The sequence below is a fragment of the Pseudopodoces humilis genome, chromosome 2 (assembly GCF_049639895.1).
Source record: "Pseudopodoces humilis isolate 2021_Gansu_Grassland_sample_001 chromosome 2, ASM4963989v1, whole genome shotgun sequence".
Lineage (NCBI taxonomy): Eukaryota > Metazoa > Chordata > Aves > Passeriformes > Paridae > Pseudopodoces > Pseudopodoces humilis.
This window is the reverse complement of record NC_142201.1, coordinates 51369034-51395303: the sequence shown is the minus strand read 5'-3', so window position 1 is coordinate 51395303 and position 26270 is coordinate 51369034. Positions and strand designations below refer to the sequence as shown.

At 35.1% G+C, this 26270-nt stretch overlaps 1 protein-coding gene across 2 annotated transcripts in view; it reads right to left on the bottom strand.

Moving 5' to 3' along the window:
- Positions 1 to 26270, bottom strand: part of KLHL1 (kelch like family member 1) — a 180854-nt gene that overhangs the window by 107458 nt on the left and 47126 nt on the right. For both annotated transcript variants that reach the window (XM_005516413.3, XM_088051172.1), the window contains exons 2-3: positions 20302 to 20484; positions 11908 to 12044 (exon numbers count right to left, since the gene is read on the bottom strand). In XM_005516413.3, the coding sequence (XP_005516470.2) occupies positions 11908 to 12044; positions 20302 to 20484 (320 nt within the window). The remainder of the gene's footprint in view (positions 1 to 11907; positions 12045 to 20301; positions 20485 to 26270) is intronic.

The window sequence follows — 26270 nt, the reverse complement described above, 5'->3', positions numbered from 1 at the left end:
TTCTGCTTTACATTTTAATAGAGGAAGTAAACATACAATGGCTTCTGGGATATCTGGGTATATGAATATATTGTAGCTTGACTTATTTTTAACTAAATTGAGATATACTAATTTACTACTTAATATATCTATGATAAAAGCTAGAAAAGTACACTCAGTATGAGCTAAAGAGTTTATTGTTCCTCATTCTTTTAGCTTAAATGATAGACAGATTTTTAATCCATCTAAATGCTTTCCAAATCTTCCTTATCTTCCTTTTTAAACATCAAAACACCTTCATAAATTTGTTCACAAGGGCTGTATTCCCTTTTTCAGAAGTGTGCTATGACATTTTTATGCAAATTCCCCTAGGATATCAAGTGCTTAGCATGGTCAGAGTTTGAAAAAAGAAAGCTGTTAAGGGGCTCTGCATATAACATATGAAATCTTCAGCCAGTTTTATATTGGCAATTAGCAGATCCAAGCATCTATTTAAAAATGTTTAATGGGCTATTCAAGGGGCATTAATATTACTGCTTCTTCAATTCACCTCCCCCTCACATTTTTATGCAATAAGAAGCTTGCACAAATGCCTGAGTCTGAGAAAAACAAATTAACCAGAGCTTAAAATCTTCTTTTGTATTACATTAATTAAGATGAAAAAATATGAAGAAAAAACAATCAAAAGAACTTTAATGTATTCTAATTGTTATTCTAAATTATAGCTGCATTTGTGAAATTTTTATGTGCATTGCTTATGCAGAAATTACAATGCCTGTCTTTAGAATGCATTCTCATAACAACTACATAAATTTTATTACTTCATTATGAAAAAGTGAAGCAGAGATAATATAAAAATTCTCTGGTCTTCTGCTGCTAAGCCTTTTCCCAAGTTCACAGAGAGTTTTGACTTGGGGTTGGTTTGTGGGTTTGTTTTGTTTTCTTATTTTTGGGAGGGGGGTTGGTTTTTCCTATTTGGGTTTCTTTGCTGTGATTGCTTTTTTTTTGGGGGGGAGGTGGTTTTTTTTTTGCTTTGTTGTTGTTTGTTTTGGGGTTTTTTTTGTTTTTTCCTTTTATTTTCTCTTCTACACTATTGACTATACTTTAGAACTACTTTTGTTTACAGGGGATCACTGCACCTTTGCCCACCTTTGTATGATGCTAATAATGTCAGTGTGTATCACCTGAATAGCCTCCCACAGCTATTGACCAACAGATGGGACCTGTGGTGGGACAACTCATTAGATACAGATCATTTGCTGTTTGAATAAGCCATGAATTTTAACTTAAATGTGTAACACACCATAATATAATTTTACAATAGTTTTTTTACAGTACTTTTTTTTTTTTTTTTCTCTTTTGTAATTACATACTTATTCATAGCAAGACTCCTCAACATTCCTAAGAGCGCTGTGTGTACAAGGAAAATCATGGAAAGTGTCAAGGAATTAGAAACAAAGGGTGAAACTAATTCCTTGTAATCAGGTATTTATCTTTTTAATCTTTCTATTTCATGTGTCTTGATCATTTGTGTTGCAGTTTTGAAATGCTGCTGAATGGAATTATTTCTATAGACTAATCAGCTTTAGGAGGTCTAATTTTTTTTTTAAAGGCAGTAAATGGTATCAAGTTAATATTTATTCATCTTATGCATAGCAGATTGACTACAATAAGAAATTGCTTTCTTGAAACAGCATCTAATTCCATTGAAGAATTGAAAAAGCTTATTAAAAAGGTGCTATGCCTCACACTGCTATAATAAACCTTTTTGCCATTGCTTGTGTTAATCATTCCAAATCTCAGGTACTTTGAGATAGCCACCTGAGCTAATCAACCAAGATCTCCTTTTACAGTCCACGGAGAGAAACAGGAGGTCTCAGAGCAGTTTTCACCTGCTCTGCTTCAGTCATGTACTGCAGAATGAGATGAATCACTCCCTGAATGGCTATTTCCTGATTTCAGCTACAAAAGGAGCAACTTCATTTGACTAACCAAGACACTACTGATATTCATACTTCTTGATATTAATTCAATTCATCTGCTCCCAAACACACCACTAGAATTATTAGAGCCATCAGGTTTCAGGTGATGAAATACTCTTTGGGTTCAATTCTGACGATCAATTCTCTCTGTTATGATCAATTCCTGGTAGTGACATTGTGTGTAAAATCACCTCTTATGTCTATCCATGAACACCAGTTAATGAAGAATGCTATAAAAAGTATCTTCTGTGTAGCAGAACATCTTTAGTCTCCAGTTTGACCTATGCCTTAAAAGATAAATTCTATGTTGTATTGTATTCCATGCTTATTATAAAGGTGAAGATGTTTTCAGAAAAGAAAACAGGACACATACTCACTTAGCAGAGGTTTCTTCTGATCAAACTGTGTTTTATTTTCTATTAATTATTTGCTGCACACCACATTCATCAGTTGTACTTGAGGAAGAATGCATTCTGTGGCTGTGTTTATCTAGAATCATAGAATGGTTTCAGTTGGAAGGGACTGTAAAGATCATCTACTTCCAGCCCTCCTGCCATGGGCAGGGACACATCCCACTAGAACAAGCTTCCTCCATCCAGGCTGGCCTTGAACACTTCCAGGGCATCTCCAGCTTCTCTGGGCAACCTACTCCAGTACCACACCACCCTCACAGTAAAGAATTTCTTCCTATTATCCAATCTAAACCTACTGTACTTCAGTTTGAAGCCTTTATTCAGTCTGTATGTGCTCTTGTATATATTCTCACTCCACCTCTCTTGTAGACTCCCTTCATTTAAATATTATTATGTATAAAATAATTTCATAAATTACACCAGAGACGTAAATATGCAGCCTGTAAAAAATGAAAAAGCCACCATGACAGTAATATGAGAATTCTTAGAAGTTAACTAGAATCATTCTTTTAAAATACTGCATAGTTATTTACGCCCTAATGATACATCTTTGAGCAAGTGGACTAAACTGGCCTAATCTCATGTGATCCTTCATCAGTACTGCCAGTCCCCTTTATTTAAATAGCATGGAAAATTACAACATTGCAGAGTGATAAGGAAATGCTATTAACAAATTAAATCCCCCTGAGCAGAAAACTTCTCGCAAATGTCTGGCTAAAGATCAGAAAACTATATTAGCCAAAATAATCCACAATGTGTTACCTTTTCATCTCCTGTTCTAAAAAAAATCCCTCTCAAAACTACAAACCAAAACACCTCTGTTATATAACTGAAATGTCAGGTTTTAATGAAAACTTGTCTACTGATTCATATACATCAGCTTTTTAGAGAGGGACATTAAAATTTTTCTCCTTATGCTATTCACATGCCTTAGCTCATTTTATATACTTGAACTTAGTTACCTATAAGATGTACATACAAATAACAGAACTAAAAGCAGCAAATAATTTTAGCTGTAAGTCTCATCTTCATTAAACCTTTTTATCAACTGTGAAGATATTTTAGCACTCTGAGATATATGTTTTTCCATTAGTTACAGAGAAATCGTCAAACTATGATCATTCCTGGGATTATATGCTAAATATTAATGGTTTTTACTTGCACAGATGACCATTATGTTAGTAATTTTTTTTACCAATAATTCAGGTAATTGAATTTGGAAATTTTAAGCTTAATTATGTACATAAATAGAGGAATAAAAACTCAGATTAAAATAAAAAAAATATAGCCAAGATAACATTTACCTCAAAAAATACATAAATATAAACAGCACCTGCTGATTAAATAAAGAAAACAGCAAAAATCTTGCACTCATTCACAAAATAGTTTGGGAAATGACAAGAATTATTCCAAAAAGCTCATTTCATCTATAAGGCCTTAATTTCCCTGAACCGCTTAAGTCAATGGACTTCAGTACTTATGTTTGCTTCCAGACTGTATGTTCTGTTCATCATGCTGCACACATCAAAAGCCACTCCAGGAATTTACATTTGTAAACAAAAACAAACTTTATCTTTGAGAAGGGGGGGAAGCTTCATTCCACAAGACTTTGATGCACCAAATATTGAGTACATCTCGGACAGATACAACCTTTCTATTACACTGAACACAGTTAAGCTTTGGCCTCTGGTGGTAAAAAGAAATTAAAAAAAAAAAAAAAAAAAAAAAAGGAAAGAAAATGTCTCAAGGACAAGAGAGCTCAGCTTCTAGGTTTGAAGGAACAGTATTTTATTCTCCAAATCTGAAGCTAGCTCAGAAGCAGGAGCACCCACCTCTGCCAGAATAAGCTTCTTAACTTCTCAAGCAATGATTTGGCAGCTTGTGCTACGGTAGCACAGAGCAGCTCAAATCCACACTTAGACAACAAAAAGTTACAAAAATGGAGGCATCAATTGCCAAGAAAAGATATTTTGCTTATGAGTCTACCTTACAGCCTAATGAAATATACTTTGCTTTGGGATGGATTGCACTGCTGGGAGAAGTGAGCACTCCAGTCACATCCTTTTCTGAGGGTACACTTCATCACAGCTGCTGTCAGGTGGGCACAGAGCAGAAAGGCAGTGAAGGTATTTTACAATGCAGGAACAGGAGTAAACACCTGAAAGGTGAGGACCTCTTTCACAAACTACCATTGCAATTTTCATGATTATTTTGCTTTTTCTTTGGAACTGGAGATACAAAGCTAGGCAGCTGAGCTCAAGAGAGTGGATATCAGTACACACCTGCAATGTAGGAGCTCCAGAAAGAAACACATTAAAGAGGCAGACCATCTACAGCAGCCTGTCTGATCACTTCACTGATGCCATTTAAGTAACAGGCTGGCATGTGCCAGATGGCAACACAGAGGGATTCAAAGGAACACTCAGTTTCCAGCCACGTCCTGTATTAATCTTTAGTACTTGTTTTCATCTCTCTTTGGAGATGAAGAACTTCGCGCCTAACAAGGGACAGCTTCAAAAATGCACCCTGCAGTGCACCCAGTTATCTGTTCTTCCCCTCCATAATCACTGCTTCCCTGTGTCTATCTGAATTTATTTTTATTGACTTCTCCAGAATAGCAGATTGCATCACAGTACAAGGAAACAGTCACTATCACTCCATAATATTCTAGATCATTCTGAATACTCAAAATTTATGGATATCCAGTTCAGAGCTCTTTTCTAAACAATTCTCATATACTTTGCCAAAATAATGAGACAACAGCTGGTTCCTAATTCATAATTGCCAATTCTGTCCCTTAATGAAGTATCCAGGGTAAAAGAAGGAATAATAATTCATTGGAGTGTAGAGCTCCAGGAATGAGCAAGGACTTTGTGTTTCAGTGGCAGGAATAGAAAACATCTGCTCTAGATGGAGACAAGGTCCTCAGGGTCTATGAGCACCTAGTATGATATATGACCATTTTTCTGTACTCTCCATTACACAACAGCTGACAAAGTCTTTCAGATCAATTCACTTACCTTAATTTTTCCTTTTATCACTCATCCCAGAGCTCCTGGAACAAATGATCTCCCATCTGAAATGAATGGAATTTTAAGGGCCTATTCTTTGCAAGTGCAAAGTCAGCCATCAAATACATGGCAGAGAAAATGTAGTGGGGTAGCAGCAGGTAATAGTCTCCTTCAAAAAGTGCTACTTAGACATGATCCACATTCACAGGGATCTCTAACATGATACTACAGAACAAATAACTCTTGAACAAATTCCACATGTCACAGAGGTAGAGGTAAGGACAGGCTAGCTATACTTCTCATTGTGATCAATATATACTAAAGAGGAGAAGCCTGAAATACTGTAAAAATGCCACCAGTACCTAAAATCCAGGCATTATTTGTCTGAGCACAAGCTTTTAATAAAATACCTTATGTTGTATCCATTGAGTTAAGCTTGTCTGGGACTTCCCTCTAGCACTGAGGCTAACGAGAATGAAATGGCCTCAGTTTTATTCCAAAAGCTGTCATCCTCCAAGCAATGGCAGTCACATTCAAACATCACGTTGTAACATAATCCAGTGGCTGTGATAATCCCTGGACTCTGAGACTATTAATTGGCACAAGCCAAAAGTTTGCTAAGAGCTGTCCCCAATGTTTGTTCATATAGACAACTGACTTTCAGAAGTAAAAAAAAAAAGGAAGTCCCCAAACCTAAACCAAGAAAGAAACCTCCTTAGGATATTTAATTAATATAGCTTCTGTGCTGCAAGAACCTAAGGGTCCTTGCTCTCAAAGGCATGTTCCTACTTGCTGCATCCCTGCCGTCTGCCCTATGTGTGTTATTAGCTATAATTCTGACAAAGGCACTTGACAGTACTTTAATTAAAGAATCTCCCAAATAAAATCTAATTAAAAGCTGTACAGCAGGGCTTGAACCTCCTCCATTTATGATCCATTCTCTGTTGGTTTTTTTTCAGATATGTATAAACAAATCAAGGATTTTTAGTTTTCTATTGCTTAAATGGGTTTTGCTTTCTCAGTTTCATTAACAGTATGAAAGCAACAACCTACACTTCTGATCTCTGTCGGGAATGCATGCTAAGTAGACATCCTGATGCTAATTAGATTTCCCAATATAGGAAATCTATAGTAACTTTGCACCTCTTTTGTATCTTCAAAGGAGGGCTCCCACAGTCACCAATAGCAGAAAAACAACAGAATATCAATCTTAGAGTTTCATTCTTCTCTGAACTATTGAAGCACAATTGAAAATAATGACAACTCAAGTTTTAAGATCAAGAAAGAAGCATTACCTAAGAAAACGAGGTGAAGAAACACTCTTCTGTATAACTGCTTATATTGAATTCCTAAAAGATCAAAGATTACTTATCCATCTCTCCCAGGGCATTAAGATCTCAGTCACAGATTTTTTTGCTATCAATCATCTTGCTGCTTGAAATATGAATCATACTTTCTGCACAGACCTTGCACCTAAGAGTTGGCTTCAGATTTCCTCAGCTGGCTCACAAGGAGCAGATATGCAAAAGAGGAAATTTTGTTTCCTATTAAGTTACAGTTCTGCTGTATCACAGACTAAACACACTATTTTTTGTCTATTTGAATAAACCAACAAAATGCAGCAAAGTGTGGATAGACTAATGAAGTCGCATATTGTTTTACGGTCAAATATATCCTTTACAAAAAACAATGGTAAAGCCGTTTTGATTTATCCTTTTGAGCCTATGTATAAAACAAGAAGTATATAACTTCGATGGAATGTTTTTCTAATAAATTTACATCATCTACATAATTTGAATTATACAAGTTGCAATTATATAATAATGTAGCCTATGTCATTAGAAAACTTTGTGCTTATTTCAGATAAAATAATATTTAGTCACTACCTTATTAATTTATTTACAAAAATAAGTTAAATTTATACAAAAAATCCCAAAACACTTCCAAAACAAACCCAAGATTGATCTAACACAGTTTATAGATTTATTTTAACACATGACAATTTTTTCAGCTTTTATCAAATTCTGTTTTATAGGTACATCGATCACATAACTTTAAAATTACATAATTAATCACACTGAATATGCAGAAATGTCAACTTCCTTTATTATCTTTAAATCAGTACACTTGGTTGTCTAATTTTCTGTCTTCCTATTACTACTCTTAGACTGGCAGGTGCCTTTACTCAGGAGCTGCTCTAATCAAAGCTGTACAAGACTTGATGCTCTGCTGGTCACCATGTAATTCTACCTCGCCAATTATTTAGAAATCTTTTTTCATACAGAATCACAGAATCACAGAATAAGCTGAGTTGGAAGGGACCCTCAGGGATCAGTGAGTTCAGCTTTAAGCCCTGCACAAGACTACTCCTGAGAGTGACACCACGTGCCTGAGTGCACTGTCCAAATGCTTCTTAAACTGTCAGTGTTGGTGCTGTGACCACTGCCCTGGGGAGCCTCTTCCAGTGCCCAATCTCCTCTGAGTGTAGAACTTTTTTCTATTATCCAGCCTAAAGCTCCCCTGAGATAGCTTCAGCCATTCCCTTGGGTTCTGTACTGGTCAGCACAGAGAAGAGATCAGTGTCTGCCCCTCCTCTTTCACTCAGGAGAAAGTTGTAACTGCAATGAGGTGTCCCCTCAGTCTCCTCTTCTCCAGGCTTAACAGACCAATTGAACTCAGCTGCTCCTCAAGCCCCTTCACAAATCTCATGGCCCTCTCTAATATTTTAATGTCTCTCTAGTGCCTTTCTTAATATTGTGGTGCTCAAAATCACCCACAGGGCTCGGGGTGAGGCACCCCTTTGCAGAGCAGAGCAGGACAATCCTCTCCCATGCCTGGCTGGCCATGCTATGCCTGATGCACCCCAGGACTATTTTTTCTTGTGTGTCTGGTGTACAAAATCTCTCCTTTGCTGAAATGTAATTCTGATATTTTGCAACTGTATTAGATTATACTGGCGAAGGGTCTGGTATCAATTATGATCTCTTCATCTATAATAATACTTTTCATAGACATATATTTTATCCTTCTTAAACTTCTACTTAATAAGTACATTTCACAGTAAAAATGAGATAATTATACTAGATTATAAAAAAATAAATAAACCTGACTGAATTACAGATAATACGATGTGGAAATAAATGGTTCCATCTTTTAAATCACATCTAAACATATTCCCACTCTAATACTCTTAGCTTCCACTAAGATTCCATTTTCATTTTTGCAAACAAGTCCATGTTCAGATTTATTTTTTCTGATATGTTCAGTTGTCCTCAGGGAAAACCTTTACTGTAATAGCAGCAACTATATGTGATTTTTATTTTTTTTATTTTTAAGCTCCTTGAGTTAAGAAGGTAGTGTCAGGAAAAAAAAATAGGAGTAAACAACTGCCCATTTGTCAAAATTTTTTCCTGTTCCTGAGGTAAAACAATAAAGAGCTAAACTGGTCACAGACATGAGTTGTTGAAAACATTTTCACACGTTGTGCAGTCAGTAATTGGAATTTGGCAGCCAGATTCTCCAGATATTCTGTCTAAGTCTAGACAGAAGTATGCTCCAGATTAGAGATCAAAAGTCTGAAATGGAATTTCTGTTGGCTTCTGTGCTTCTGGGTATCCAAACAGTGGCTATTTTCTTAAATTTCCTCTTGTCTACATCCATGCAGTACAAGAAAAGTGAACTGACTCAAAGGCATGAGGGACATGAGCTAGACTGGTGGTAAACAAGGCATCAGAGTGCAAGAAGGGAGACAAGAAACTACGAATCTAGATAAATCATCTAAGATGATGGAAACAAAATGGGGAAAAAAATTAAGGTTTTGTTCTGGCAAGGTCAAAGGAAAACAGAATGATTAACTGAGAAGCCTAGATTGTATTTAACTTCAATAAACTGAAATTTAGTTATAGTTTGAGACTATTTCCTAAGAATTCACAAATTACATGAACTATCACTGAATTCTCCATAGTACTTTTGAATGCTCTTACCCTGTGTGCAAGGTTGGCCACATTAATTATGAGCTGTGTATCCAAGATATACCCACCATTTTTTAGAGAGATTGCTATTTGGATTTGGCTAAAACTGCCAGGATCAACAGAGACAATTGTGTTCCAGTGCCTGCAAACCTTCCCCAGTGTTGTTTAATTTATTAGCATAATTGTAGCTAGGAAATTTAGGTGTCTGCTAAAATATCTGATGCAGAGAAAAGGAATAGAGAACGACATAATCCTACATGAACTTCAGGAGATAAGGACACAAGCTAAGAATAAATAAGGATAAATCAGAGTAAGTCAGGATAAAGAGCCTGATGGAAGAGAAATGCAAGACAGAGTAATCAAAACCAGAATCATCCATGGCATCCAATATATTTACTTTTTTAGCAAAGTAAAATTGTCTCATGTTTCCCAGCTCTCATCACTCTTCTATTGTCGGTAAGTATTTGTGAAACTTGGAAGCATGAACTTAAGATATTTTAAAGTCTTACTTGGTTAACAAAATTACTTCAAAAAAAAGAATAATGTTGTATAACCACTGCAAGTGAAAGACAGTAGAGATCTTGGTTACCATCTTAAGTTTCTAATTCCTTAAGGTGATGTTACTATAGTGCACAATGTTGCCATTTCTGAGGCAGTTTGGACTGTGAGACTGTTTAAATGAACAAACATTGCAGATGTAAATTCATATTCATACAGACGCAAATTAGAAAACATGCAAAAAAAAAAGCTGTGGAGTTCTCTTTTCATCCATTTGTGAAGTCTGGCCCTTATTTACCTTACACCAAAAAGAAACTTCCAAGTTTTACATCTCATATAATGAAAGAGTAAATCATATGGCATAGAGAAATCAAGGAGGTCAAAGGAGCTGAAAATCTTAAACTTTTTGGTAAGTAGAGGTTTGCTTCTACTTTTTCACTGCTTCATCCAGTCTCCAAAGTTCTCAGAGATAACCATAAAGTTCTTAGATAGCTTCATTAATCTTGAAAATGTTTATCTTTTTTTCTTCCTTCCTTCTAAATCTGCTTCTTTCCTTAATCCACACTTACATGTGATCTTTTTTTGTCAATAAACAACTCTTTTGTATCTTTCCAGGTTACATTTTAGTGAAAACTGAGGTAAAAGAACCATACAGTACTTGAGTATTTCCATAGTTTTCTTTCAGAGGAACAACACTGTCCCTTCTCTTACCTCCTCTTTCTTTAACCTTCCTCCTACAAAATAATTTAAAGTTACACGTAGTTTTTGCTGTTCTATGCCAAGGTATACTTGATTTTATCCCAGTATTGTTGTGCCATTCATTCACCAAGGAATCAGACTGTACCCTTCTTATGTGAACTATTTAATTTAATGGATCCCTAGCTTGAAACTCTCCAGATGATGCACAGTCCTGAGTGGCAAAGCCACAGCTGATGGGAGAAGGCATTACCCTTTTAACATAGAGTACTACATAAATCACGGTCTTACATTCCTAGAACATTTATTTCCCAAACATTATTCTCAAAAATAGTATTTTAGCTTAAATTATGTTTATTTGCCATTTCTGTTTTCTATTAAGATGTAAGGCTATTAGGTCATAAAAAACCCAGAACATATCCTGATTAAATATATCAATGTGAACAGCAATTTGTGATTAAATTATTATATGTGTATTTAGAGCATATTAAAATTGCAGGGTTTGGGGTATCCATTTAAAATTGAATCTAAATCAAACATATACTAGAATCATCATGATAAACTATGGTTAATTTAAACAATATATGGATGTGTTTTAGGAAACAAATAGAAAACAGTATATATTTTATATTTATCTGATTTGAGGTAAATCTTATAGGCATTCCCAGTCTTTTAATTACCTTATTTTGTAACATTAACATTCTTTCAGATTAATGCACTTCAGTTACAATGTGCATAACAAGTTGCTTAAGAAGGATAAATCCCAAATCTATCATGTATTAAAATGTAAAAACTATTCAGAAGAGAGGTTTGAGTTATTACCTATGCATTTTGAATTATTCATAAGTTTACACTTCAAAACAGTACCAGTATACAAAAGAAAATGAAAGTGAAAACATCTGACTCATAATAAAACCTTTTAAAATATTTTCTTATTTAGATTTCAATTTTTTTTCTTTCAAATTTTTGACGATTTATACAATTATTTAAACTGAGATTTTATTAAGACAGCAACATATGTTAATTCTTAAAAAAAATACAACTGTTCCTTCAGTGATCTTATGTAATTTGAATTATGTGGGTATGAGGCACTCTTCTTAAGTATTTGAAAACAAAGAAAAATATATTATCATTTTCTTGACTGTCCTATTGATCTTGACAAGTCTGAAATATTGAACAGTTTGGAGATAAGAGATAAAAATCTGAATTCATCCCTAGAAATGGTAAATAAGCATTTTGGACAATTAAGATTAAAAAGAAAAAGTATTTAAACAAAAATACAATTAATTGGAATGTAGCAAACAAAAATATCAACCTCTGCCTTTATAGGAAGTATATACTGTATGCATCACAATACCTGTATATGCAAACTGAACAAGGTCCCACAGTGCATTGGGGTCTATGCCTTCCATTTTGATCTCTTCTTGTTTGGCTTCACAAACATCACTTGTAAACATGGCAGCAAAGTAGTCAGAGACAGAACTGAGGACAAGTCTGCAAAAAAAGTTAGAAACTGGTGTAATTTGCTTGGATATATGTACTAGAAATTTCATGTATTTATAAACTTCTTTAAAAATATTTTCGTCATAATTAAAAATTATTAGGAGGAATATATTATTAATGCACTTTGGCAGAAAAACACAGAATGACATTTACTTCTAATTTGGTTTTGCCTCCTGTGATATGAACCAAGTGGTACTTTAGCATATGACTATAAAACAGACATAGAAATTAGCACTCATTCTTTCTGATAATCTTCCAATCATGCAGATGTCCCAACTGTTAACAAGATAATCTCTCAGTATCAAAGACAACTTAATAATGACAGGCATTTCATACTCCAGAGGTATTCTTCTTTGTTCTTAAAGGCTTATTTGTTATAAACTTTAATAATAGCATGTGATTTTACACAATCTATAATTTCTCCACTAAACTGTTAGTAGCTTAACATGCTACTCATTAAAAATATGTAATAGAATCACTGTGTAATACAATGTTTTTGTTAATAAATGCGTCCAAGGAAACTAATTTAAAAATACCTACAAAATGTGCATAGCTTGTTGTTTAGGGATCTGATATAGATAAATCAATAACACAGCATGTATCAGGTGTGACTGTAATTACTGGGGCTTTAAGTTAAAGCATCTTCCAAATACCATCTACAGTGAAATTTTGATCTTATTAGGACTGAATATTCACAGATGATCTTGAGATAGAAATGCGGTACAGCTATAAATAGTGTACCATGTGCTTCCATAAAGATGGTCACATTTCTGGATTAATTTGAAAACATGATATACAAACATATTAATAAAAGACACAACAATCACAACTGGAGAACTTGGAAACCAAGAGAAAAACATTTAGCCTTTTGTATATTGTTATCTGGTTTGTTCAGGGCAAATTACTATTAAAAAAAAAAAAACAATAATAAGTTAATTCTTATCAACCACCGTGGTAATTGATTGCCTTTGCTCTCTTAGCTCACCCCAATAGCTAAGTAAATTATAACAGCTTGAATTGGCTTCATAATTTTACAGTGCTTTAAGCTGCTATATTTTACCAGCAAGTAGGACAGCTTGAAGACATATATACAATCCTTGCCTTTAATGATGAGAAATGACTAAATAGGCATAGTAGTTTTACCATTTTTCATGTTGTGCTCAACCCTAGCAATCATAAATTTTAGAAATAAACATCCTAATTTATAAAGCAGTTCACGTTTATATTTATGTAATGACTAAAAGGTAACAGTAAAAAGGTACTAAAAGGTAAAAAGATTAACTTAGAAACAGACTTCGGTGCTGTCACCAGAAACTCCTAATTGACTATTTTTTCATAGAGGAACATTTACTTCTACATTTGTTTAATTATTCTGTATTATCTTATTTATATATTATGAACTTTGTAAATCTTCTTCTAACATTTTTTCCAACCACTTATAAATAAGTGACTTTACTGCTCATAGATGCTTTAATAAAAGCATCATAAAAATCACAGAAAGGAAAAATGGCATTAAATACTGACAATTTTCTATGAGAGAAAAATTCATACAGATAACAAACATGTAATTTAGGTATATGATTGAGATTTTCATTTGAGACTACTTTGCATTAGTTGTTGCTTCACATTTACTAGCCATCATTTAAATTCAGGTATGGGTATTCAACTTGGTCACTTGCCAAAAGCAAGGCCAAAACCCTTGGCTGCATCAAAAAAAGAAAATGGATAAATGAATGAACAGAAATTTTAATACACCAGTTAATAATCAGTGGAAACAATTTCAAACCGTAATATCTTGTATTTTAAATTCACATAATTTATGTTCAACAGCTACTTATTATATAATCTTACTGTATATATATTGTCAAATATAAAACAAACAAAAAAACATCAGAGGGAGGACAGAAAAAAATAAAAAAATGATTAAATGTCTTTCACAAACTTCTATAAAAATACATTATTTTCTACAGTTTGGGTGAGGAAAGTCAAAGAAATTATCTAATGGATTTCAGCTGCAGAGCATTCAGTCTACAGGAACACACAAGAGCCAGTACAAAGTGGATAAAAAATAAGACACATGTCACATCCTCATCATTCCCCATTTTTCTTAGAGGTTTATCCCTACTGGTTCATACCATCTATCAAAGAAGACGGCTTAAATGAGCAGAAAGTTCTGTGATGTAGCAGCTCACCTACAGAAGCAAAACAAGCTTTTGAACAGAGTGATAAAAAAAACAAGATTGGGTTTTTTAAGTGTCTATGTTAATCAATAGTTACCAGAAATACTGAATCAGTTATTTCATACACTTACTATAACCAAAAAAAGTTAACTGATTGCAAGACACCAACTTTTACCTTGGGAAGTGCTCTGCAAGTTGAACTGAAGTGAGCAGAACTTGCTAATTACACTTAATTCTGAAAGGTTACACCTTTTGTAAATCTTTATTGTGTTCCAGGGCTGAGATGGAAGATCAAAAGTGAGAAATCAAAGAGATCAATTAAATTGTAATGATCTGCTGCTTTTTGTAGATCAGAAGGCTCCAAACAGCCCTAAATCTTGGTTTAAAGGCATGTTGACCTATTAATCAAGAAAGGTCAGGTGGCTGAGGATGTCACCCTTTTCAACTTCTGATCTGGCAGTGAGAATACATAATAAACTCTTTCATCCTTGAGACTCATAGCAGGTAACTCATGGCTTAAAGTGGGTTTGTGAATGCAGAAGGATTTTCTCCAGATTAAGGGACTTCTTTCCCTTTACAACTAATTTCAGCTGGATAAATTTCTGCTTTATTTTATATGTAACCCATATAACTGATTAGGGTTGTGACCTTTTTTTCCCAGAATATCAGATTTTATTTTAGTTTATTATAGAATATTTCTTTTCCACTTTCACAACTGTTTTCATATACACCTTTGATAGACAATTGCCTCAACACTGATGGTGCAATTATTAATTAAAAGAAGCAAACAAACCTTGACCACTTAAAATCTTTAAGAGAATTCTTGCAGTATTTTATTTCCAACTGAGTAGAATATCAGATGTTACCTGGACTGAAAAATTCATAGACAAGACATGATTTTTTCTCATATATTTCACATATATTATGCTAGGACACGTAGGAGCTGAACATTCTTGAGAACTGGGTCCATGAGAATTTCATTAGATTTAACAAGGCAAGGTGCAAGGTGCTGCACAATGGGTCAAGACAACCCCCAGTATCAATCCAGGCTGTGGGATGAATGGACAGAGAGCTGCCCTGCTGAGACAGTTTTGGTGATGGTTCTGGATGAGAGGCTGGACATGACCCAGCCATGGGCACTCCCAGCCCAGAGAGCCAAACGTGTCCTGGGCTGCATCCAGAGCAGCGTGGGCAGCAGGGCCAGGGAGGGGATTCTGCCCCTCTGCTCTGCTCTGCTGAGAGCCCACATGGAGTACCGCATAAGAACAGCTTTAATTTACAAAGATTCTAGGGAAAAAAATGGTAATATTTAAAATTTTTCCATACTACATTTTAATTTTCATTTACCTTTTGACAGATGGCATTGTGAAAGTATGCATATATTTATCTCTTTGTAGACTGCATATATATGCATTCAAAAGTATTATTTCTTTTAAAAAGCTGCAATTTTAAGCTATGAGTTCTGAAAGGAATAAAATCTCATATTCAATGAATAGTGGTATAATTCACAGTACAGGAAGGACATCAACCTGTTAGAGAAAGTCCAGGGCTACCAAAATGATTAGAGGGGTGGAGCACCTCTCCCATAGGGAAAGATTGAGGGAATTTGGCTTTTTCAGCCTAGAAAAAGAGAAGACTTAGGCATGACTTAATTGCTGCCTTCCAGTAACTGAAGGAGGCCACAAGAAAAGTGGAGAGGGACTGTTGATATGGTCATGTAGTGATAGGACAAATGGGAATGGTTTTGAAGTAAAAGAGGGTAGGCTCTTCCACTCTTCAGAGTCCATTTCAGTTACTGCACCTTCTTCCAGTCTACGAAGTAATAGCATTAGTATTCTGGTTTAATACAGTAATAAAATATCTCTAGCTGGAAAAGGACCCTTAAGGCTTCTAAAACAAAAATAAACCATGTGATTAAGCGCATGATCAGATGCTCCTTGAACTCTTACCACTTCCCTGGGAAGCCTGTTGGAGCTATTTACCACCCTTCTGCTGAAGAACCTTCAGTCCAATCTGAACTTCCCCTGACTTCATTCCATTTCCTTGGGTCCTGTCACTTGTCAGCAGACAGATGAGATCACCACCTCCCCCTCTGCTGCTCCCCTTGACGAAGCTGTAGACTGTGATTAGGTCATCCCTCAGCCCTCTTTTCTATAGGATGCACAAGCCCAGTGATCTCAGCTACTCTTCTTGCACATTTTCCTTCAAATCCTTTCACCACTTTGTATGCCCTCCTCTGGACACACTCCAACAGTGTGATGTCCTTATACTGTGGCTCCCAAAACTGCTCACAGTACTCAAGGTGAGGTTGTACCAGTACAGAGCAGAAAGGGGCAATTGCCCTTTGATGGGCTGGTGATGTTGTGCCAGGTGTACCCCAGGGCATTGCTGGCTCTTTGCTGCCAGGGCACTGCTGACTCATATTCAACTTGCCAGAAACCCAAACCCCAGTGTCAAGATTATCAATAAAGATTAATATTAAAAGCTTATCTAAATTTCCTTGCTGCTCCTCTGATAGCAGGATTTTTTGCTGCTGTTGTTCTTCCCAATCATATTACTTGAATGAATTATTTTTAAACTCAGACAGTGGGTTGTGTTAGACAATTCTGTTCAGATGCAATGTTTGATATGGGAAGTTCCTCAAACCTTACAGATACATAGGACTGCTGTACTGCTTTTACTCTGCATTTTCCACATGCATCTGTTACTGACTAGCGCCAGAAAACAAGTTTTCAGACCATATAATGTGCATTTTTCTTCTTTTATGCTCTGCTTCTAGACTTTTCTTCCTTCTCTGCCTGGCTCTCCTTTCTTTTCTACCTGGTTCTTCATTCGTTCATCTTGCCTTTCAGCTAAACTTTCTCTATTTATTTTTCCTCATTCTACTCATTCTACTGATCCTTTTTTTTTTTTTTTTAATTTTGTCTCTCTATAGTAGCACTCAAAATGTATTGAAAAAGTTGTTACCACTCAGAGCATCTAAACAGACAACGCTAACTGCATTTTGTTGGAGTTTTATTAAATTTATCTTCACGTGTTATTTAAATACTTCTAGAAAGATTTGAGCAAACTTACTTTTGTTTGTATTTCTTTGTTTTGTAAATTCTTGGTAATTTTCCAATAGTTCTGTACTACCTTTTCTGCCATGGTGAGAGTTCCCTGTCACCCTTTTCTTGAGTATTGGAAAGAAAAAAAACTTTTAAGAGAAAAGAGAAAACAAAAACTTGGATTTCTCATTATACACTCAACTAGACTTGACTGTATTATAACAACAAAAGAAGGTTTCTTGGTTTCTCAACAAGTACAATGAAGTCAGAACTGTAAGCTGAGGATGTAACTCCCCTTCTATATCTTTCATTGAATTTTCTGTTTTATTGAATCCAGTCTCTGTTATATGGGAGTGTTTTGTTTTAATTGGATAGAGGTAGATGAATTTTAGCCTTATATCACATTTGTTCTGGTTTTGCTTCCCTTCAGCATAGAGTTCCTACATTGTTTTCTGCAGAATTACTAATCAAAATGTCTTAAACTACATTTTAGACATGCTCTAACATTTATGCAGTCCTAGACTGAAATTTTAATGAACTCTCCAGCACAAATTTCTGTCTGTCTGTCTGTCTGTCTATCTATCTATCTATCTATCATTTGCAGTGACTTTAGCTCTTTTCTTCACAGCATTTTTGATGTTTCTTCAGCAGCTGTAGAATACAGAATTTCAAGTACGGTATCTAAAACCAGTGCAATTCATGTAAGTTACCTTCACTTAAAACAACTAAATCATTGATGGCAAACACATATTCTTAATTCCATGTTGACCCATGTGATTATTGCTTGATTAACAATTTTCATTTGCCCTGGAAACAACTGGTGCTCTGATCATGCCACTACAGTTCATTACAGAACAATATTTACTTCCCACATAAACAACAGGAGTACATGGAAATAAAACCAGAGATGAATGACATGGGAGAAATACAGAAACTATGTGTCAACATAAAAAAACCAAACAAAAACAGAATTAGAGAGGCCTAAAGATCAGATACAGAAGAAGACAGTAAAGGATTTCATAGTAAAGAAGGGTGTCTGTAAATACCTTGGAAGCAAATACAAAACTTTTGAAAAATTTTGTGCACTGCTCAAAAAAGCTTTATTTGTCTCAGTTTGTTGGTTTTTTTTTTAATAGTATGGTGTGTTTTGAGGACAAGTTTAAGGTGTAATATTGGAGGAAGCTCTAAAATGTTACTATAAGGCCACTCTGTCCTATCTGCATTGTATCATGATAATTGCAGGAGGTTTCTAAAGACTGGAAAAGTAAATTTCCATGTCAATCCCTAAGAAGAAAGATCTGGGCACATAGAGGCTTGTTTGCCTCACCAAGATCATGGAGCAAATTTGCCTGGATGACAGGTCCTGGATCACTACAGACAGGGAGGATAATAAAAATTGGAACAGGCTAACAGGAGAGGAATGTCCACAAGAGATGATATTTAAAAACTAACTGTGTATGACCTCAATGGTCTAATCTTTCAGCTGACCCTGCTTTGAGCAGGGAGAGTTGGAATCTGTAATTTCTAGGATTGTAATGACTACAGTAAAATAAGCAGGTTGCTGTGCTTGTCTAGCCACAGCTGTCTAAACCAACATAGAATAAACATTATTAAAACTTTTCCAGTTATTTGAGATTTTGACTTTTGACTGTAGACCACAGAGAAGCAGAAATTAAATGCAAAGGTGTCCAAAGGTTTATTAGAAAATCTAAATAAGATTATAGGTATTATTTCATGGTTAGTCTTCTTATTAGGGCATGTTTCCAGATCAGGAAAGATTTATATATACTGTAGAACTGAAATTACAAATGTGAAATTAAGTTTACTACTAAAAGGTGCGCATCCAAATATGAACAGCTGTATTAAAAATAGTAGGGGAACTTAAATATACTAATTTAAAAACCCCATGGTTTAAATATTTTAATGAAGGTTCTGTCTGGTTTTACTGCTTAGCATTTGGACAATAACTTTGGCTCTGCAGTCTTGTATATTGCATCTTTTTTCTTTTACTTACTGTTATAGGAGTTGGAATATAGACTATCCAGTTTCTTTGTTTAATAGGAATAGTTTCTGTGTCCTTAGTCACTCAGGGCAAAAGAAACTTTTTAAGGTCCAAATTGCTAAGATGCCCTTGGAGTATTCCTCTGCACCAGGAAGTTAATGAGTTAATGAGATCAGAAATGCACGGGCTGTTTTTTCTTATTTCCTGCTGGGGAACCATAATCCTACTCTGAATTTAGTATCTCACCAGAGAAATCAAGACACAAGCAGGGAAGAGATTACCCTTGGTTTGCAGTCTTATGCAGAGTTCAGATGCAAAAATACTTGCTCACCTGGAAATTCTGAATTATTCTCTGTATTTTAATCTAAAATCTAAGATATTTTCATTTTCATGCATTAAATGAAAATCTATTTCTGAGACCAAAATCTCAATGAAGAATAACTATTTTAAGCTCTAATTGTTATCCAAAACCAAGTATAGTTTCAAAAATACTGGCTACTTTAATATCAGACAATCTTCCAGAATTTTAGAAATTATAATGTAATTATAATTTTTGTCCCAATAATTATAAGTAAAGATGAAAATGTTTAGTTCATTGAAAGGCACAAGTCACAGGAAGAAAGTGTTCAGTATTCTACCGTAAGTGTCTGAGAGACTTTGTACAAAAGACTTATCAGAGGATCAGGATCTTAAGCTAGGAAAGATGCTGTGTTCAGTGTAGCTGTATAGAATCTCAATTCAGAAATTTCCATTCTCTTCACATACGAACAGCATCACAGCAAGGAGAATTGTTAGTCACACTTACCACCAGTTTGCTAGTTGAGTGCTACTTGAACTTTGGAAATCTGTGCAAGACCTTCAAAGCCCCAGCCTTCAAACCCACCTTTTTCAGCCACTTACACTTGTGTTTAAAGCAAAAGGAAAGAATCATAAGGGGCAACAAGAAACACTGTTCTAAGAAATACACATACCCAAAACATTTACTTTAGTAATTTCAATATTTGACGCCTATCTCCTACCTATGTGCAGGTATCTTGCGATCCCCAGCAATCAGGATAACATCACAGAGCTGCTGCTGTTTCAGGTAGCTCTCCATTTTCCTGAAGGTTTGCTCTGCGTGGTGAACAGCCTGGTAGAATTCCTCGGAGCTGCACGAATCCATGTCACAGTGGGGTGGCAAGGGGTGGCTGGCTCCTGACAGTCTGTAAACCACAAGAGAAACTCCATGTTGGTAAGATGTGACCAAGTGTTGACTCCATCACAGCTTCTAGAATCTGATACAAGTAAATCAATACATTCTTTCTCTGTTCTCATCACTCTAAGTACAAGATAGAAAAATCTTACTGCATTGGGAGAGAAAAGGAAAAAACAGCCCTATCTTTCCACTGATTGTGAGAACCTACTCTAGTTCACTTTCTCAAATTCACATTCATTTTACACCCCTTGGGAAAGAAAAATAAAACTCTAACTGCCTTAATTTGTAATGAATTCTGGTATTTTCACAATGCAAAATTACATACCTACTTTTTATCCAAAAGACTTATTAATAAAAACTAAATTTAGCCCGCAAAGATAATGATGTCTATATTAAAAATAAATGAATAAATAAATAAATAGGAGAAAAATATTGGGTTTTTGTTTTTTTTCATCATATAGCCATTTATTCCTAGTTTGAAGTTACTCAGTTCAGTGTCGCAGTGGAAAATCAAAGTGTCAGGAAGCACTTGTCCTTGAGGAAACTAGGAAACTATGGTAGAATTTCTAAATAGTTCTCAACACAGATGATACCCTCTTCTTTTACAAGTATCTAATGAGATGGATTCAAATGAAAGCCTTAAGATTATATATATGACTTGCAGTGCTGAAAATCAAGGATTTCACAGATGAAGCCATTTCAGTTTTTCTTCAACTAGATACATACAAAGGAGTTTACATAATCAATAGAAAAGCAAGAGAAGACATATCTTAGTCCTGCATATGAAATATTATAAATTAATTCAATCTCATTTTGTGTATTCTATTGAAATATAAATATTAAGGAGCACATAAGAAATGTTTTTAATTTACAGTAATAATACAACAGTTTCTTTATACAATGTTTGAATTCAGTAGGTATTACATTCAAAAAATTATATTGAAAGACGTGTCAGAAAATAAGCAATCTATATTGCTGGTGCTGGGAAAAAAATTGAAAAGTGCATAAACATACTAATTCTTAAAAATCAGAATGAAGTGCAGTTATGAAATAAAAATAACAAAAAAAAAGACCCAAACCAAATTCTTGAGATATGCTAATGATTTGCTTCTGAATTATGTTTTATGAATTATGTCCGAAAGCATTCCACATAGTCTCCTACAGTCACTGTAGGCTCAGCATGTTTAAGGAGGAAGGGCTGGTCCATCTTTGTGTCACAGGAATCACTGGGCTTTCACTCCTTTGAAGAAGCTGGAGCCCTGCATAATTGAAAGTGACATGCAGATAATTTATCAGGAAACCAACGCAGCTACTTCTGCATCTCACCACCCCAACACCTACTCTGTGCCATGCACAGGTACTAACTTAACAAAATGAGTTATCATTTAAAATTATGTAACTTCACTTCAACTTCTTTTAAAATAAGTAAATTCACTTTTGTAACATTAAGTTGGATACAGAAAAATTATCAGTTGGTTTAAATTAATTGATATTGTTATTTTTATGCTACAAAGGTAACAACATGTGTCAGCCTTTCTCTAGGAAACTGAACTGGCAAAACGTTATTAAAAATTATTCCTCTACAGAACAGTTACGAGTTGGTGATTTAGAAAGAAACATTTGCTTAATTCTGTTATAGCTAATCTTGTTATATTGTCAAGTACCTCATGCCAGATATTTCCTCCTGGATAAAACAAACACATTCATTCCGTGTGTGACATGATTTGCTTCTATGTTCCTATCTAATCTGGACTCAAACCATGTTGATCATAAATCCAAGTTTATTTTCACATCTTTGGTTGATCAACAGATGCTCTCCCATACAATTCTGATGATAGAGCTAAGCTCATTAGAATGGGCAGTGGGCAGATATTTCAGCTTTTTTCCATTTCACTTTGATTGTAGCCATACACAAATTTCTTTAGTTTTATTGCTGGAGAATTAGAATGTCAAGTAATTTACAAGAAATAAATTAATGCCTAATAAATGAGCTTTATAGGTTCAAACAGACACATTTCTTCTTCTCCTCTGAGAAACTTAGAACAGCAGTTCTGAGAAATGAAAGCAACAGGAATGAGAAGATCTGAATGGGTTCATACTGTTTGTTAGTTCAGAAGGTAGGTTTAGGTCAGCTTACATTCGAATGGATAGCATACTAGTCCCAAATCTTTCTCGCTATTCAAAAACCTGTCTTTTCCAGGTCATAAAAAGAGAAGTACCCTGATTGAATTTATGCTGGTCCTGTGCAGTAAGATTAGACTGTAATAAGCTTAGTCTATTTTGTTCTAGTATTGCTAGGAAGTGTTTGCCACAAATTTAGCTCTCTTTCCTGCTAGCCATTTATAAGTAAGATTTTCTACACTCTCAGTATATCTGTAACTTAGAAAGTCAGTAAATGTCTGCTTAAAAACAAGCCACCAAAAAACAAATGTATTTTAAATATTCTAATGAAAAATAGCAAGCAATAAGCTTAGCAGAAGACAATACAGTAATCTTTTATTTATTTTCTAAGAAAGCACAGATAAAAAGCCTGCTACTTATCCTATTTAGGAGCTATCTCTATTTCATTACAAATACTCTGTCTGCAAAATCAATGCTTTAAATTCAGATAGCAACTTGTTAAAGTAGAAATTAGTTAAAGCAAATATCATTTATTACCAATTACCAGTTTGTGAAAGGCATATATAGGTACTCAGGGCCAATTAGCAATATTAAAATAACATTTTCTCTTTGCATATGTTGCTCTTGTTTAGGTGCAAGCAAATCGAACCACAAATGGAGTGAGAAGCTTTTTAATTGCATTCAGCAGCAACTCCAACACAAATTTGACTGAAAATTCCCTGAGTCTTTCAAAACCCTTTTTAGCATTTATGCACCTCAAAATCCTGTAATCAGTGAACTGGACAGACTCCAGGTGCACTTTTTCCATAATCTTCCTCAGCTGGCAAGTGCAAAGCCTGAACTCAGTGTGGAAATTTAAAACATTTGGGAGTTGTCCAGACTAAAACATTTTAAATTACTTAGTTAATAGTACAGAAATAAGGAAATCAAAGCGCTCTCAGGATTACAGCAATGCTACTGAAGGGTGATACTGAAGAATGAGAATACTAAAAGGCTCACAAAAATTATCAACATTGCAAATAACCAATAATCTTAAAAGATTTTTTTTTATGAAATGGCAATCTAGAGAGCATACTGCATAATAAAAAAAAAAAAAGGAAAAAATCCACCTTAGCCAATTTTTACACATTATTTTCAGAGCTAAGAACAGCATCCCGCTCTTATTTAAAAGACAAATCATTAAAGAGCCCAAAACTATGAAGAAGAATCCAGTCTTTGGGACACCACAGCTCTTAAAATAGTGTAAATAAAAATAAAAACCTAGAGAATTTGAAACATCAGACTCCACAATGCTCTTCTTTTACTAGGGAAAAAAACACTGATTTGGAGAATAATAGAGAAATGAAAACCTTTAGCTTACAATAATGTTTTCAAGGAATTAAAGAGCACACAGCTTTGGCTACCTTTCTTGTTAAGTAATTAGTAAAACCAGTAGTTAAACAATATCCTGAAAAAAGGAATAAAAAATAAGTACTTTGAAATAGAGAATTCCTATGACTTGAAATGATACCACATTTCTCTGTGTAAACAGAAGGTTAGATTTAGAAATGTTTCCATTTTGAAAATTATATTCATAGAGGTTCAGAAAACAACAGATTCTTGTCACTGTGTATAGCAGAAAACTTTACAGAATACTCAGGTATTTTAAATGCTTAATTTGAATACATTTATTCTTCATTCTTCTGAAGGCCCTGGCCCCAAATAAAGAACTCTTTAACCAGAAAATGTCATATAATTTCATTGTTACTGGAATATCAAATCTTATTTATTTAACATGTTTTATTCAGTTTTCATTAATGCAGGATTGATCACCCAAACTTATCCAAAACCTTTTCAATTTAATTTAGTGTATATTATTGGGTGCATATCCAAAATACATAGTCGAGAAACAAAATAGATCTAGTTCTTCAGTGAAAGAAACATTGTTTTGCTATTTATAACTTGCAAAGCCAGAAGTATTCCATATGTAAGAGTGAAAAAAAAAACTTCACACAATTCATTCTCTAAAAATTACTTATTGAATGCTTAGAAATCAATAGCCTGTGGAATTGCACCATCTAAGATGGACTGTCAGAAGTCATGGCTCTCATTAGTGATCACTTGCAAAAAGGCAAGGGGGAATTTTATAAAGACTTTAAACAGTTTTTTTATTGCAACAACAAGGCTAAAGTTCTGTTTGTGAACAAAAGCTATGCTTTTCATTCTGCTACCAGCAATCCTATGTGCAACTACAGGCTCTGCCCAGAGTTTCAGCAGGTAAAAGTGCCAAATAAAAAAATAATCAGAATATCAAATAGGACTTTTTAATTTTACCAGATTCACTCAGAGATGTATGGCTGCTGTCTCAGAGATCCCTTTTATATGTAAAATTTAACTAAATAAATAAATAAATAAACAATCCAGTGCATATTCTAGACTCATTCTATAGATAGATCTGTGTAATGTATACTTTCTAATGGTGTCTCCTCCTAAAGGCAATTTGTCAATCAAGATACTTGTAACTCATTCTTTGAACACCATAAGGCAAAATACAGTCATAGGATATCTGTGTGCCCAGCAAAAATACCACTGAATCCTCTACTGTTCTGTATTTCTGTACATCTTAAGAGCATTACCAGTCACAAGAAACAAAATACTAGCTATCAGCCTCTTGTGTGATCTCGGACACATTATTTGAGGAGCTCTTTGGAAACACAGAAAGGACAATGAGAAGGGACTATTGTACCACAGCAAACTGCTTCTATAGAGAAGAAATAGTTCCCTTGCTTAGGAGCTGTATTGGGTTTGTGTAGCCAGGTTTGGCTAGTAGGGGTGGAGGTGGGATACAGGGGTGGCTTCTGTGAGGAGCTGCTAGAATTTCCTCCATGTCCAGCAAAGCCAATTCCAGGAAGCTTTAAGATGGACATGCAGCTGGCCAAGGCTGGGCAAATCAGAAACAGCAGTAACACCACCACTTAGTGGAGAAGGAGGGGCAGAAGGTGCTCCAGGCACTAGTGCTGAGAGTCCCCTGCAGTCCCTGGTATAGCTCATGGCAAGGCAGCTGTGCCCCTGCAGCCCATGGAGGATCACAGGGATGCAGAGCTCCACCCCACCAGAGCAGGTGGATGCCTGAGAGGAGGCTGTGACCTTGTGGGAGCATCATGCTGCACTAGGACACTGGCAGGGACCTGCAGGCCTGTGGAGAGATGAGCCCAGGCTGGAGCAGACTTTCTTTCATAGGACTTGTGACCCTCTGGGGGACCCACACTGGAGCAGCCTATGCCTGAAGGACTGCAGCCTGTGGAAGAGTGACCTGCTTGCAGCAGTTCATGAAGAACTGCTGCCCATGGGATGAACTTATGTTGGAGAATTTCATGGAGAACTCTCTCCCGGGAAAAGGAGAATGAGTTCAAAACACTCTCAGATTTTTTTTTCTTATCTATGATCCTTCACCAGGTAATGACCTAACCTAAGCTACAAGCATAGACCTCTCTATTGCCACTGGTAATAACCCAACACATAAAAATTCCATAGACTCCTGAAATACCAGGGTTTTTTAGATTTCAGTTCTTGTTAAAATGTCTTATTTTTGCCTTTTTTGTTGTAAAAAAAAAAAGTAAAACAAAATTAACTTAATGAACAATTACTAAAGATTTCATTATTCTGAAAGCAATTACTTACAGAATTCAGTAA